This window comes from Tenrec ecaudatus, chromosome 1, assembly GCF_050624435.1.
Source record: "Tenrec ecaudatus isolate mTenEca1 chromosome 1, mTenEca1.hap1, whole genome shotgun sequence".
NCBI lineage: Eukaryota > Metazoa > Chordata > Mammalia > Afrosoricida > Tenrecidae > Tenrec > Tenrec ecaudatus.
The window spans coordinates 88,636,335-88,652,671 of NC_134530.1; the positions used below are offsets into that span (position 1 = coordinate 88,636,335).

At 38.7% G+C, this 16,337-nt stretch overlaps 1 protein-coding gene across 2 annotated transcripts in view; it reads right to left on the minus strand.

The window, feature by feature from the left end:
- TM2D1 (TM2 domain containing 1) overlaps window positions 1–16,337 on the minus strand; it is a 58,369-nt gene that overhangs the window by 41,295 nt on the left and 737 nt on the right. For both annotated transcript variants that reach the window (XM_075556980.1, XM_075556990.1), the window contains exons 2-3: window positions 15,455–15,524; window positions 3,516–3,624 (exon numbers count right to left, since the gene is read on the minus strand). In XM_075556980.1, coding sequence (XP_075413095.1) covers window positions 3,516–3,624; window positions 15,455–15,524 — 179 coding nt within the window. The remainder of the gene's footprint in view (window positions 1–3,515; window positions 3,625–15,454; window positions 15,525–16,337) is intronic.

The following is a 16,337-nucleotide window of genomic DNA, read 5'->3' on the forward strand; positions in this document are numbered from 1 at the left end:
AGTCTAATGGACACTAGCAGTGGGACAGGGAAGCCAACACAATTCTCTTTGGTTCTTTCAACTGAGACATGCAGAGCATGTTCTTTTTTAGGTTTCTAACCCTCGGTATTCACACATTTCAGTGTAATACTTTGTCTTCTTAAAAGCTGCCTTTTGAAATGTTTGGTTCAGCTCTTTGACTTGTTTCTTCCATTTTCTTTAGCTACTTTTAATTCAACAGTAAGTTTCAGAGTCTCTTCTAATGTCCACTTTGATCTTTTCTTTCTTACCCATTATTTGAGTGACCTTTTGCTTTCTTCATGTCTCCTGTAATTAGTGTTCAATGTGGTTGAATCTTTTCTTGGAATGTTCTCTAAATTCAAGTGGGATATACCCAAGGCCATGTTTTGGCTCTCATGGAATTGTGTTAATTTTATTCAATTTCAACTTGAATTTACATATGAAGAATTGTTTATTTGTTCCACAGTTGGCCCATGATCTTGTTTTGGCTGCCAATATTGAGTTTCTCCATGATCTCTACCCACAGATGTAACCCATTTGATTCCTATGTATTCTATCAGGTGAATTCCACATGTGCAGTGCCGGTTTCTGTTGTCTTTAAAAAGTATTTTCTATGAAGTCATTCCATCATTCACTCTCCAGTTTTACTTCTATCACCAAAGCCCTATTCTCCAACTATCGCTTCTTTAGTCTCCAACTTTTGCATTCCAATCCCAATAAATTAGTGATGGATGTAACATGAATGCATGTTTCACCAGTTTCAGACTGAAAGAGCTGGTAGAATTCTTCAGTTTCTTCATCATTAGCTTAGTGGTTGGTGTGTAAATCTGAATGATAATTGTATTAACTGGAGGGCCTTGTAGGACTATAGCTATTAGCCTGCCATAGACAGCACTATACTTCAGTAAAGAACCTGAAATAGTCTTTCTGATGATGAATGTAACAGATTCTTCTTCAAGGTGGCATTCCCAGCATAGTAAACCATAGGATTATCTGACTCAAAATGGCTAAAACCAGTCAATTTCAGCTCATTGATGCCTAGGATACTAATCTTTCTGCGTATAATTTTATTTGGACAGTTTCCAATTTCCCGAGATCCATCCTTCATACACTCCATGTCCCTTCATTGACAGATACTTGTAGCATTTCCTTCTCATTCTGAGGCATTCATGACAAGCAACTAAAATGACCCAAAGCTCTCGTTCTTCAATCCAAATCATTACTTGAGTGTACTTTGAGCTAGCAGCTCTTCCCCAGTTGCATTTTGAATGACCTCCAACCTGACGGGCTCATCTTCAGTACTGTATCTGACAATATTCTGCGACTTATAAGTTTCACGTGGTAAATCCCTCAGAAATGCACCTCCTATTCCTTTTGTCATAGTCTGCTTTTAGTCTCCACTGAAACCTGTTCACTTTGGATGCTCCTAATGTTATTTAAAATGCCAATGGCATAGCTTCCCGGATCACAGCACCATGCAGCCACCAGAGCACGACAAACTGACAGTGGTGGTTACTGCAGCTATACTTAAAAACTCACTACCCTGTGGTTTACTGAGACTGTGACTTTTTACATGGGCAGAAAGTCTCCTCTTTCTCCCAGGGAGCCACAAGTGATTTCAAACTGATGGCGTAAGGATCACAGTTAAATTCATAACCACTATACCACCAGGGCTCCTCTGTTGCAGCTTGCCTGCACTAATTAAATAGGTGGATGCCTGAGTAGTCAGATATGGTTACCAGGCTTCAGTTTCTGGAGAATAAATTATATCCCTATTTGCCATGGAGTTTTAACTAAGTATTAACACAAACAATTTGAAAGAAAGAATATGCTAGGAGGTATAAGAGGATAATGTTTAAACTGGGACGGGGACACCTATGAGAATTTGTAAGTGGGTGTTTATTCAGTCGTGCCTATAGAGGACTAGATCACTGGATGGCATGTACTGAATGTCCTTATAAAGGAAAAAGATACATCAGGTTATCTTAGTTTTATGACTTTTACCATTATAGTTATCCAACAGTTTAAATCCCCTTGTTCAGATTCAATGCACCAAATGAATTGTGAAAAAAATTCTGTTTTCAGAATTTAGGGGATTTCTAGAGTACAGCTAAGCAATTATCTACTTGTGGTATTAGAGGAACATCAGTTATTGTCAATCATTTGTATATTAAGGGAATATCAAAAAGTCTGCTTCATTTTTTATAATAGATGCAGATGATGAGTGATAATGTCAGTGTGGGATATTAGGAATTGTAGATTTTACTACAATGAAAGGAACAAGTTGGCCAGAAGATTTGGAGTATCTGGTTTCCTTGATGGTTATGTGACTTATCATAATTGGCATCAATGTCTTATAAGCATGACTATGATTAGTGCAGTTCAGTCACCTGAGCCTAATCTACCCTGAGCCACTGAAAGAAAAACACAGTTAAAGACCATTGTGGTGACCCAACAAAGGCAATATCACCTGTGAAGATCCAACCCGAATGTCTAACGATCCTTAACAGATGATGTTCTTAAAATGTTGTATCATGAACTATGGTATCTTGGACCAGCATTTAATATATTATTTGTATTTGAAATGCTAAAAGTAGAAATAGCATTTCTACCACACATTTTAAAACAGGCTAAATCATATGTAAGTACTTTGACAATAATATCTTTTAACAATTTTTACTTTACTAATGAGAAATCCTGGGCCCAAGAAGCTTAAATGATTAGTTTAGAATTACACAGTAAGACAGAATTTAAAACTCCTCGTTAACTCAATTAAGTAAGATCATGAGAAAAGACTCAAATAGCTGTTCGTAATACTTCTACTAGAACTTGTAGAAGCAGACAAATAGAATTTCTTTATACAATGCAATACGGTTTAAAAGAAGTACCATCAAATAAACTCTAACAATGTATACTAAAAATAAAGTGGCAACAATTAATAATAAAACTAAATCATATTTTTAGTCCCAAGTAAAAATTTTACTGTAAAAAAGTAAAAAACAAACCCAAAAGCCTTCTGAGCAGAGTATATTCCTAGCATTTTTCCTAATATCCCACACTGACATTATCATTCCTCATCTGCATCTATTATAAAAAATGAAGCAGACTTTTGGAAATTCCCTTAATATACAAATGATTGACAATAACTGATGTTCCTCTAATACCACAAGTAGATAATTGCTTAGCTGTACTCTAGAAATCCCCTAAATTCTGAAAACAGAATTTTTTTTCACAATTCATTTGGTGACATAAACTGAGATGAATTAACATGACATCCGCACTTTATAGGTTTAATTTACCTCACCTCTACTGGGTTAGAGAATTACATTTACTAACAGCAACAACAAAAACTGCAACATAAAGTAGAGGTTTCCTAACATAAGGGAAAACACAGCTCTATTCATTAGTGCAAGATGTTCCCCACAAGTAGCCCTTTATCACTTCATCTCATATTATCAGTGTAATCAGAGGCAAGTAATCTGCAGGGCATCAACTTAAAGCAGGAATGTACTTACACATTTCGGCAGGATATGGGCTTAAGAAAACCAACTTCACTTCCAGTAAAATGTGTTTCATTGCCACTGGAATCCTTGCAAGTTATGTTGGGTGCCGGAAAACACGGAACTGAAGGCAAAAAGTCAAGAAAACATTATGTTTTTGTCTGTAGGAAAGATATGCAATTATGAGTAAGACTAGCAAAGTACATAAAAAGAAATACTATGTTGGGCCGGCCCCAATTCCAACTACATGGACACCTGCCCCTCCCCCCAGAAGAATTTATTTCAGAGACGGCACTGATTCTGCAGTTCAGGGAGAGGGACGTCTGATCACTGCACACAGGAGCAAATGAAGGGGGAGGAAGAGAGCGTGGAGCACATCCTGGCCCACCAAGCCTTGAGGACGATATTCCCACCCAGAGCAGCCAATTCATAGAGAAGACCACATGGCTGGCCCCACTATGAGACACAACATCCCTCACTGACCCATAGCCCTACAGGGGACAACACTGGAGACACAGTGTGGGAATTCCGCCCGATCTGATCCCAACCACACCGAGGTAAAACACTAAGGGCATGCAACAGAACAGCAAGGGGAACAGAGCAACAGAGTCCCCAGGGAATACCAAACATAGACTTTGGGGCCAGGGCTTGGCGCCGCATCAGACTTGACAGGATAACACTCCTAAAGGCCAACAAACAGTCCTTGAACTAACTACAAGCTTTTCTTTCTTATTTTTGTGTTTCGTTTTGCTTTTTGTCATTGGCTTGTTGTTGTTGTTTTGTTTTGTTGCTTGGTTATGCTCAGTCTTGTTTTTGTGCATGTTATTATCTCTACAAGTCTGTCTAAATAAAATAGGCTGGATGAACAATCTGGAGGAGAAAACAATGGAACCAACAGTTCCGGGGCGGGGGGGTATGGAAGAGAGGTAAGGGCGGGGGAAAGTAGTGGTGTTAACAAACCCAGGGACAAGGGAACAACAAGTGATCCAAATTGGTGGTGAGGTGAGTGTAGGAGGTCTGGTAGGATGTGATCAAGGGTAATGTAACCGAGAGGAATTACTGAAACCCTAATGAAGGCTGAACATGATAGTGGGACAAGAGGAAAGTAAAAGGAAATAGAGGAAAGAGCTAAGAGGTAAAGGGCACTTATAGAGGTCTAATTACAGGCATACACATATGTAAATATATTTATATATGAGGAGATCTATGTGCATATATGTATAGGTTTAGTAGCAGATGGATATTGGGCCTCCACTCAAGTACTCCCTCAATGCAAGAATATTTTGTTCTATTAAACTGGCATTCCATGATGCTCACCTTCCCGACACAATTGCTGAAGACAAAGCGGGTGCATAAGTAAATGTGATGAAGAAAGCTGATGGTGCCCGGCTATCAAAAGATATAGTGTCTGGGGTCTTAAAGGCTTGAAGGTAAACAAGTGGTCATCCAGCTCAGAAGCAACAAAGCCCACATGGAAGAAGCACACCAGCTTATGCAATCACGAGGTGTCAAAGAGATAAGGTATCAGGCATGTTCAGAACAAAAAATCATATCATTGTGAATGAGGGGAAGTGTGGAGTAGAGACCCAAAGCCCATCTGTAGGCAATTGGACATCCCCTTATGGAAGGGTCACAGGGAGGAGATGAGCCAGTCAGGGTGCAGTATAATAACAACGATGAAACATACAACTTTTCTCTAGTTCCTAAATGCTTCATCCCCCACACCCCCACCCCTCCCACTACCGACTATCATGATCCCAATTCTACCTTACAAATCTGGCTAGACCAGAGGATGTACACTGGTAGATAGGAACTGGAAACACAGGGAATCCAGGGTGGATGATCCCTTCGGGTCCAGTGGTGACATTGGCGATACTGGGAGAGTGGTGAGAGGGTGGGGTGGAAAGGGGGAACTGATTACAAGGATCTATATATGACCTCCTCCCTGGGGTGCAGACAACAGAAAAGTGGGTGAAGGGAGACATCGGACAATGTAAGATATGACAAAATAATAATTTATAAACTATCAAGGGTTCATGAAGAAGGGGGAGGTTTGAGGGGGAAAAATGAGGAGCTGATGCCAGGGGCTTAAGTGGAGAGCAAATGTTTTGAGAATGTACAAATGTGCTTTACACAATTGATGTATACATGGATTGCAATAAGAGTTGTATGAGCCCCTAATAAAATGATTAAAAAAAAAAAGAAATGCAATGTTATGACAACCTCCCATATGGCACCTGACATGAGACTTCAAATTACATAGGTTAAACTATGGTACATATATGTTCACATATAAGATCTGGGTAATGTTATAGGCTAGTTTCTTAATACTAAGCAAGAATTACCACACTCGCCCACTTTATTCTATTTCTTGCCTCTCGGAAAGGTGGTCAAGGGAAGTACTGTACATACTACCTCCACTTCATCTCAGGAGTCCCTGTGTACTAATAATGTTTAATATGCTCAGCTGATAACCAAAGGTTGAGAGTTAGAGTCTACCCACAGGTACAATGGAGCAAAAATCTGATGATCTACTTCTGAAAGAGCATCTGATGAAAACCTTATGTAACACAGTTCTACTCTTACAAACATGGGAATTCCATGGGTCAGGATCAACTCAATGGTAAGTGGCTTTATTTTATATCAAGGATAAAGAATACTTGCTGAGTTTTTGTTGGCAATTCATTGGGTTATCTTTTTTTTTCCTTATCATTACCTGGATTTGTATTTCCAGTTTACAACAATTTTTATAGATAATAACTATCTTAAATTAAGGTGCTTTTATTTCTTCTAAATGTATTTGCTTCTAAGTTAATTCTATGATTTGGCATAGTTTATTATTTCAGCATTTAGCAATTCTGATCTTTATTAATACACCAGATGACAGGATAAGAAGAAGTAAATCATATACAGATAAGTGTGTGCCAGACAGATAATGTCTTGAAGAATTTATATTCTCATTTCAAATGAGAATGACTTGGTTTCTTACTGGGCAATGCCCCTTTCAGAACCTTGGGTTCCTTGTAGGTAAAAACAAAAGCAACAGGAAGATTACTTATCTTGTAGGTCTACTGTGGTGATTAAGTAAGATGCAGTATCTAATAGCGGGCAGAGCACTGAGTGGGTATTCCATAAATGTAGCACCTGTGATGATGAATGTTGTGTGTCAGTTTGGCTAAGCGATGACACTCAGTGGTTTGGCAGACTAATCAATCACTTTCCATTTTGTGAGCTGATGGGAGCAGCCATGTAGTGGAAAGGGAGTTTCAAAGAGGATGTGCCTTCCGCCAGAATACAAATGAATGTTCTAGCAAAGCTGCTCTCTCTTTTGACCCTGCATGCTTCTTGTCGCCTGACCTCTGGTTCTTGGGACCTAACTCTGCAAAAGTCTCTGGCCCATCACTTGAACGGAAGATTATGGATTTGCCTACTTTGGCAACCCCGTGAGCCAACCGAGGCCTCCAGCCTGCTGCTTGATCTGCAGGCTTTGATTGCCAGCCCCAAGATGGCACAGCGGAATGATCATTGCACTGCTTGCCGCAAGGCCAGTGGTCCAAAACCACCAGCTACTTCAAGGGAGAAAGATGACCCTGGATGTTCCCATGAAGATTTAGTCTTAGAACTAGCAAAGTTGAAATTGACTTCATGCAAACAGACTTGGTTTTTGATATAACAATATAAGCCAGTAAGAGGTCTTCGGCCTGTGGTCTAAGCCTTGGATCTGAGACTTACCAGTTCCCACAAGTACGTGAGCCATTTTCTCATAAATGTGTGAGCCATTTCCATGAAGTATATTTCTCCATACAGATTCAGTAAAACTGAGATACTTAACAACAAAAAAATGTAATGAAGAAAAAGGATGGGAAGAGAGATGAAATAATTATATCAAGAAATTGAACACATACACAATAGTGGAGCAGGAGGAAATAGAAGAAAGAACTAGGAGGCAAAAGCTATATAGAGATATATAAATATAAGCATGCATATATGTAAATATATTCATAAATAACGATAGGGGTATTAGTTTATGTATATATATTTATATCTTAAGCATTAAGGTAGCAGATGGACTTTGGGCCTCTACTTAAGTCTTCCCTCAACATAGGAACACTTTGGCACTGTGTGATATTCACCTTCCCGACACAATCGCTGAACAAAAATGGGTGCATACGCAAATGTAGTGAAGAAAGCTGATGGTGCCAGAGTATTAAAAGATATAGTGCCTTGGGTCTTAAAGGCTTGAAGTTAAACAAGTGGCCATCTAGCAAGGAAGCAACAAAGCCCACATGGAAGAAGCACACCAGCCTGTGTGATCACCAGATGTAGATGGGAGCAGGTATCAGAAGATCAAAAACAAACAATTATATCAATATAAAGGAGAGGGGTAGGAGTGGAGCCCCAAAGCCCATCTGCAGACAACTAGACATCTCCTCACAGAAGGGTCACACAGGAAGGGACAATTCAGCCAGGGTGCACTTGAGACAGACAAAACACAACATTCCTCTGGTTTTTAAATGTTTCCTCCCCACCACTATCATGACCCCAAGCTCTAGTTCACAAATCCTACTAGACCAGAATATGTACATTGGTACAGTTTAGAGCTTTTGACACACGAAAGCCAGAACAGATAAACCACTCAGAAACAGTAATGGGAATATGACACCATGAGGGGAGGGGGAAGGGAGGAAGGGGATGAACAAGAGAAATGTGGGGGAATACAACAGACAGTATAAGATATGAAATAATAATATATAATTTTTCAAGGGTTCACAAGGGTGGGAGTGGGGCAAAGGGAGGAAAAAGAGGCGGTGATAATAAGGACTCAAGTAGAAAGATAATGTCTTAAAAATGACGATGGCAACATAATTACAAATTTGCTTGATATAATTGTTTTATGCATTGTTATATCTGTAAGAGTCCCCAATAAAATAATATAAATTTTAAAATAAACACAAGAAAGAAACTAAACAAAGAGAAGACACTGCAGTTGAGGAACAAATTTATATCAGCTTCCTGAGAATTAAAGGCTTTCTATAAGTTATTGCAGGGCAATAGGAAAGAATCATACTAGTTCACATTTAAACAATTGTAGGAACTGTTTTGCTTCATGATATAAGGGGCACAACATAATAGAGAATGCCTTCAATTAAAATGTTTATAAAAGAGAACTTTTTCACAGATGGATTGCCACAGTGGCTGCAGCAATGGGCTCAAACATAACATTAGTGAGGACGGCCCAAGCCCCGCAGGGTTTTAGCCTGTTGTACACAGGCACTACGAGCCACAGGCCATCTGACGGCACCTAACAACATCATCATGATTTTAATAATTGCAAAGGATGTGCTTTCCAACGTATTGTAGATATTACCATTAGAATGAAAATGTTACAGCGCTTAACTAAATGTCTTCAGTAGAATCTAAATATTGGAGCTGCTTGACAGGCACCTTCACCAGCTGAGATTACATATGAACAAGTTCTTCTGCAAAATCCAGAAACTGTATTTGGACTCAGAGATCAATTTTCCAAAACTGAAAGCTAAAGACCTAAAAAGAAATTCCCTTAAAAGAGTCTGTGCCTGCTTACCTCTTAGAAATCTTCTGACTGCCCCAAAGGCACATGCATCTCAGTTTGAAGATCAGTGGTTTCAGGATTGGGTAAATGAAGTCAACAAAACGTCTCACTAAAAAAGTTAAGAACTTTGCCTTCCCTACCTCAACACAATATATTGTCCTGCAAAAAGATATTGGTAGGCACAGAATTTTCCTTAGAAAGTAGCTTTCAATATTTTTAAATTCTCAAATCAGCAAGTTCTGGAGTAGAGATTTGTGAAACAAAACATAAAATTCTATTATAAAAGTTAGAATAATTTCCTCTCAAAGTATTGAGTATTACCCTGTACTTGCTCAGTTTGAAAGCTGTCCTGTGGCAGCTTTAGATCTTCAGGGAGATGATAAAAACCCACATCTCAGAGACCGTTACATCACAAAATACCATGTGGGACTACTGCACACTATACTTTGTCATCATAGTAAAAACTAAGGGCTCAAATCAGAAACCAGTGGATGCTAACTCCACGGGGTGATTCTGATGAGGAATAGAACATCTGCCGTTCTTTAAGTGTTTTCAGAGATTGCTTGCTAGTTGCAAAGGGAAAATATTTACTAAATAGTGAGGGGGTAAAATCAAGGGATTAAAATTAATATCACCAGTGAACCGCAGATGGACATTTTGTCCCCATTCAATCAAGACCCTGAGGACAGGCCATCCTTGATATCAGCAGTTCTCAACGTGTGGGTTTCAAGCCCTTTGGGGGTCGAATGAGCCTTTCCCAGAGGTTGTCTAAGACCACAGGAAAACACATAACTATTTCACAATATATAATTACACATTGTTTTGTGACTCATCGCTATGCTTTAATTATGGTGAATTAAGTTAGGTTTGTAACAATGAAAATACATCCTGCATATCAGATATTTACATTATGATTCATAACAGTAGCTAAATGACATTTATGAAGTAGCAATGAAAATAATTTTTTGGTTGGGGATCACAGCATGAGGACTGTATGAAAGGGTCGCGGCACTAGGAAGGTTGAGAACCACTGCTTTATGTCACTTTCCAGTCAGGAATGTGTAAACTATAAGTAAATTATTACATCAAACAGTTCCAAATGAGGTTATCCTATTAAAATAATGGGGTGGCGTGAAGTTGTAGTCTTCCATAGAAAGCTATAGAAATGTTCAAGTTTGAAGACTGAAAACAAAAGTAGGATCTTTTACCAAACAATCCAAACTCACGGCCATGAAGTCAAATCTACCTGACAGTGACCCTGTGAGGCAAAGGAGTACTGGCCTGTAGGTTTCAAATGGCTGACCTTGCAGAGCACAGTCCAACATGTAACCACTATGCCTCCAGGGCTCCTCAGATAATCCCAAACGGAGGATCATTCTATTAAAATAGTGGGGGGTGGGTAATTGTAGGCTTCAGACAAAGAAAGATATGGAAAAGTTCAAGTTTAAAGATTAAAAATAAAATGAGCATCCTATAATAGGAGAAAATACTATAAACGTACTACTTGGTTCATTTGAAAAAGCTATTGTGGACATTGACTAAAGTCTATGTGTATATATTAAATTTACTCAAGATTAAAGCTGAGCTGTGGTTAAGAGAGTGTCTCCACACTTTGAAAATATGCACTACAGTATTTAGAGGTAAGGGACCCATGCGTTTGTCCTTACATATACAAATACCCATGTGTTTGTATACAGAGATGGAGGGAAAGGAAGGCAGGGGCATACAAAAGGAGACAACGATAAAAATACGATAAAATGTTAACAACTAGTAAATCTGGGTAGAGGAAATACATGCTCATTCTATTAATCTTGCTCTTGCAATTTTTCTGTAAACTAGGAAGTGTCTCCAAATAAACAGTAACCCTGGATGCTGGTGTCTCGATGGGCTTAGAACAGCCAACTCACTAAAAGTGGATGGTTCAAGTTTCACTTCGGCCTGGGTATCCACATCTGAGAAAGAAACAACTATTGAAAACTCTGTGAGTTTGAATTAACTCCACAGCAACAAAGACTGGTTTCTGGCATGATGTGTTCAGTTTGTGAAAATTGGAATTAAACTTTTATGTATTTTTCTGTATGTAGGTGCCTCAAAACATTTGTGGATAGAATTGAAAGACAATGGAATTTTCCAATAGCTTATCGCCACCCTTGTATATGTCATACATCAATTAAAAAGTTGAAAAAATAAGACCTTTTGCCAAAAGATCACAAGAGAATTTTCTAGGATGAAGTCTAACTATTTTTATAGTGTACTGATAGAAAATTTCAAACATTTTTGCATATATGCCTATGTAACACAAATACACGTTGAAGGCAAGATGTCTTTTTTATCTTCTTATTTATCTTATCCTTACATCCTTACACAATAATTTCTACATAAGTAATGTATATGTCAACTGAGAACGGACTGAAATGGAACAGTATCTTAGTTGAATTTCCTTTGTCTTTGGTCCCAATTCCCTGCCACCAACCTACAACACTGCCCATTTTCAAAATATTACTCTCGTTTATCCTTGCCCAAAAAGTATAGTTCAAAAAAATGAAACTCAGTTTGCCGACTCTGTGATAGACCCTCACGTCCTCAGTGACAAAGAGAGGAAGAAGAATTTTGGCTGGAGATCATACCACATTTCTTCAGAGCTGTAATATTTTCCAGAGGTCATTTTGGCATCCCTCTGTGATCAGGAGTAAGTGACTCACCAAGATCCTGTCACTAGTTCTGTGTGTTGTAAGCGGGAAAAGCTGAAAAGGTATCCCAACAGAGGGACAGAGCCTTGTGGGCATTGTATTGAACTGTAAAGCCCACCCCAGCTTCGGGTGGCCCACCTTCGTACAGCACATTCACTGTGTGGTCTTATACAAAAGCCTGTCTCACATGCCTCAGACTTTTCCCACCTCATCCCCACCCCAAATCAGGATGATTTAGTCACTTATTTAATCTACTGATTTTTCCACCAGGCAGATGTCTTTACATTGTACTGAGACAATTCTCTCTAAACAACCTATCACTCTTTCTTGTGGAAAGCTTTCCTGTATTTTGTCGCCCTCCCCTCACCCAGGAATCGTCCTTTGCAGACCCTGATTAGTACCAAGGCATGCTCACGCCCTTTACACTTCTTAGTCAGCTGACCACTCAACTGAGTCTGTGTCTCCTTAAACACTTATTCTTCAGTTATCCTTGAGGGGATTCACATTTTCCTTTAATATAAAGAGCTTTTGTTTTTGAGACCGCCTCCAGTCATCTACTTTGACGTCAGACAGCTGTGTGACAACTGTGTTCACAGATTTCCATTATCTCTTATAGGAATGGTTTCAATCTGACCAAATTTGATCCTTTGTGGCAATGTTTCTCAGTTTTCAGATAGCACTATATAAAAGACTTTTAACATAAAAGTAGGCAAATCGGAATATACTTATTAAATTTTAAAAAAAGAGAAGTTCCTTGCATTTAGTTTAATTAAACTCCTCAAAAACCAAACCTAATTCCTTCAAGGTGAGACTGATATCATAGGGAAGAGTCAAATTGCCCTTGGGGGTTTCCTGGACTGTAAATCATTATGGAAGCAGCTGCCATGTCTTTCTATTGCAGAGTGCCTGCTGGGTTCCAACCCACCGATGGTAGGTTAGCTGCTGAGTGCTTGAACCACAGCACCAAAAGGGCTCCTTTAATTACACTTAACACATACAAAATAGAGATGTATAGCTATTAGTTAAATATCTGACATATAAACCACATATATAAACTGTTTATATGGGAAAATTTACTATTTCTAGACAGTAGTAAAGTCTGTAAATTATAAAATGTTAACAATTTATTATGAACATATAGCCCTCTAAATGGCTAAAACAAAAAGTACTATTTTAGTTATATCTGGCATTACATTTATTTTAGAAGAGAAGCTCACCCAAATCAGCCCGTTGTTATCCAGTATCAAAATGACCCTCCAAGAGAATACCGCTGCACAGTTAAAATCCTTACATTATTTCCACATTAGGATGTGTTTAGGAATATTTCACAAGAACATAATAGAAAAGGATCAGTTTCCCAATGTAACTTATTACATTAGTAGTGTCTTTTAATGACTCTTCAAGAGTAGTTAAAATAAATAACATCTTATATAACCTAGCTTGGTAAATAAAGGGTCATCAAAATGGCAATACAGACTAATTCCAAGGGATAATGAGAATACACACCTCCCGCTCCCCACCCCAGAGGGACAAACAACAGAAAAGTTGGTGGAGACAGCGAATGATGTAAAATATGAAAATAATAATGATTTATAATATACCAACGTTTCATAGGAGTAAGGGGGTGAGTGAGGGAGGAAGGGAAAAAAGAAGACCTGCTACTGGGGCTCAAGTAGAAAGAAAATGTTTTGAAAATGATGGCAACATATGTACAAATGTGTCTGATACAACTGATGTACAGATAGTTATAAGAGCTGTAAGAGCCCCCAATAAAATGATTTATTAAAAAATACAAACTCCGCAGTTAATTTGAGACAGATTATTTTAATTTTATTTGGGGCTCATACAGCTCTTATCAAAATCCATATATACACCCATTGTCAGGCACATTTGTACATGTTGCCATCATCATTTTCAAAACATTTTTTCTACTTGAGCCCTTGGTATCAGCTCATTTTCTGCGCTAACTCACCACCCCTTCCTCATGAACCCTTGATAATTTATAAAGGCTTCCACCCCCAAGTCTTACACTGACAGCTGTCTCTCTTCATCCACTTTTCTGTTGTACATCCCCTATGAAGAGGTTATATGTAGATCATTGTGATCGGTCCCCACTTTCTCCCCTACTTTCCCCTTACCCTCCTGGTATCTCCATTCTCATTATTGGTCCTGAGGGGTTTATCTGTCCTATCAAGCGCTTTTCTGTAGCAGTGTACATGCTCTGGTCTAGTCAGATTTACAAGGTAGAATTGAGGGCATGAGTGGAGGGAGGAAAGTTATATGTTTCATTGGTGCTATACTGCAGCCTGACTGGTTCGCCTCTTCTCTGCAACACTTCTGTAAGGGGATGTCCAATTGTCCACAGATAGGCTTTTGCATTGATAGGATTTTTTTGACCTGGATCTTTGATTCCTGATACCTAATCACATCGGCACCTCATGATCACACAGGCTGGTGTGTTTCTTCCATGTGGGCTTTGTTGCTTCTCAGCTAGATGGCCTCTTGTTTGTCTTCAAGCCTTTGAGACCCCAGACACTATATGTTTTGATAGCTGGGCAGTATCAGCTTTCTTCACCACATTTGTTTATGCACCCACTTTGTCTTCAGAGGTTGTATTGGGAAGGTGAATATCACTGAATGCCAGATTATTAGAATAAACTGTTCTTGCATTAAGGGAGTACTTGAGTGGAGGCCCAATGTCCATCTGCTACCTTAATACTTAACCTATAAATATATGTATAGATTTATTTCTGTATAATTATATATAAATATATTTACATATGTACATGCCTGTATTTAGACCTCTATAAATGTTCTTTGCCTCCTGCTTCTTTCCTCTATTTCCTTTTACTTTCCATTTGTCCCACTATCATGTTTGGCCTTCATTTGGGTTTCAGTAATTCCTCTTGTCATTAATCACTGCCTTTGATTAAGCCCTACCAGGCATCCTATGACCTTCTCTCCCTCGATTTTAGATCACTTGTTGCTCCCTTGTCCCTGGGTTGGTCGACACCCCCCTTCCTTTCTCCCGCTTCCTTCTCACCAGTGTCCCCAAATGACCCATCAGCCCCATTGTTTTCTCCTCTAAATTGTTTACTCCACCTATCTCATCTAGATAGACATGCAGAGACAATACTAAGCACAAAAACAAAACAAAGCCAAACAACAAAGGAAGGCAAAACAAAATAACAACAACAAAAAGGGTTCTAAACCTGTGGGTCACAAGCCCTTTGGGGCTTGTTATGGAGTAGTAACGAAAATAATTTTATGGTTGGGGCGTCACCACAACATGAGGAACTGTATTAAAGGGTCGTGGCATTAGGAAGGTTGAGAACCACTGCCATAAATAGTTCCAGGTCTGTTTTTTGACCTTTAGGAGTGTTTTGCAGTCAAGTCTTACAGGGTACAATGCTCTGGCCCCAAAGGAGAAAGACTTTTAAAAATTAAATACAGTGGAGCTTGAAAAATTCATGGAGAAATGGAATGAAAAGATTAATGCCTTTTTTCCCTCCACAAACTTCTCAAGCCCCCTTTTATTGACAACTCCTGGTCAGTTCTCCATAGTTAAGTTGTTATAGAAATGAGAAAATAATTTATAGAGAAAAAGTATTTATTGTATAAGTGACCACTCACTGACACATGAAATAGCTTGTTTTAAACAATATTGTTAAAGAAGTTTCTGGAAGTCTTACCATGAGCTGTGTAGTTTGTACAGTTAACTGGCTCTTGTGTGGCATCATTTATTACTGGTCCTTTACATATATATGTAAGAAAAGTTAAGGAAATATGAACTATATTTTAACACAAAACATCTCGTCTTAAATAAGCCATATAATATACTCATGTTTATATTCACATGTAAAAAGAGGCTATTTGTCCAAGCCAACAAGCACAGTTGAAAATACATCTTTAGCGTACCTAAGCTTTAACTTATGGGAAAAGCTTACTAACTTAGAGAAGCTCCGGTGGCTTCCACTCCTAAGCTGTGGGCAGTTTGAACCCGTCAGATGCTACACAGGAAAAAGACTTGCCTTCTGTCGCAGTAAAGATTAGTCTTGAGAATCCCCTGATGCAGTCAGTCCTACCCTATCCTAGAAGATATGAGTCTGAATCAACTGGATATGAATGGATTTGATTTTCATTCTGTCCAATTAGTTTCTTAGAATTACCTTGGCACGTTTTCGTGTGAAGAGAAAGACAGCTGATATGTCAGTGAGTCTTAAGCTTCAACCACTACGTATTCAGCAAGTTAGAGTTTTGCTACTGTGAAAATGCAATGCACATAATGCTGAGATCATTTCTTAATCTTACAACATTCTCCCATAGAATTCTTAAATCTCTGGTGAATGGTATGTTTTCTGTTCTAGAATTAGTAAAAAGTCATTTCTAATTTTGCCCAAGAATCGCTATTTTCATTTGAATACAGTTCCCACTGCATTTCGTTCCTGCCTTTCTCAGAGCTATGTGACAACGGGCTGATCCTGATCAGTGTGGCCACTTCGACTGCATTTTCTCTACAAACAAAGAGTGAACAGATTTAGCATGGTTATAAATGCTTTGCCTGTATTAGCTCAT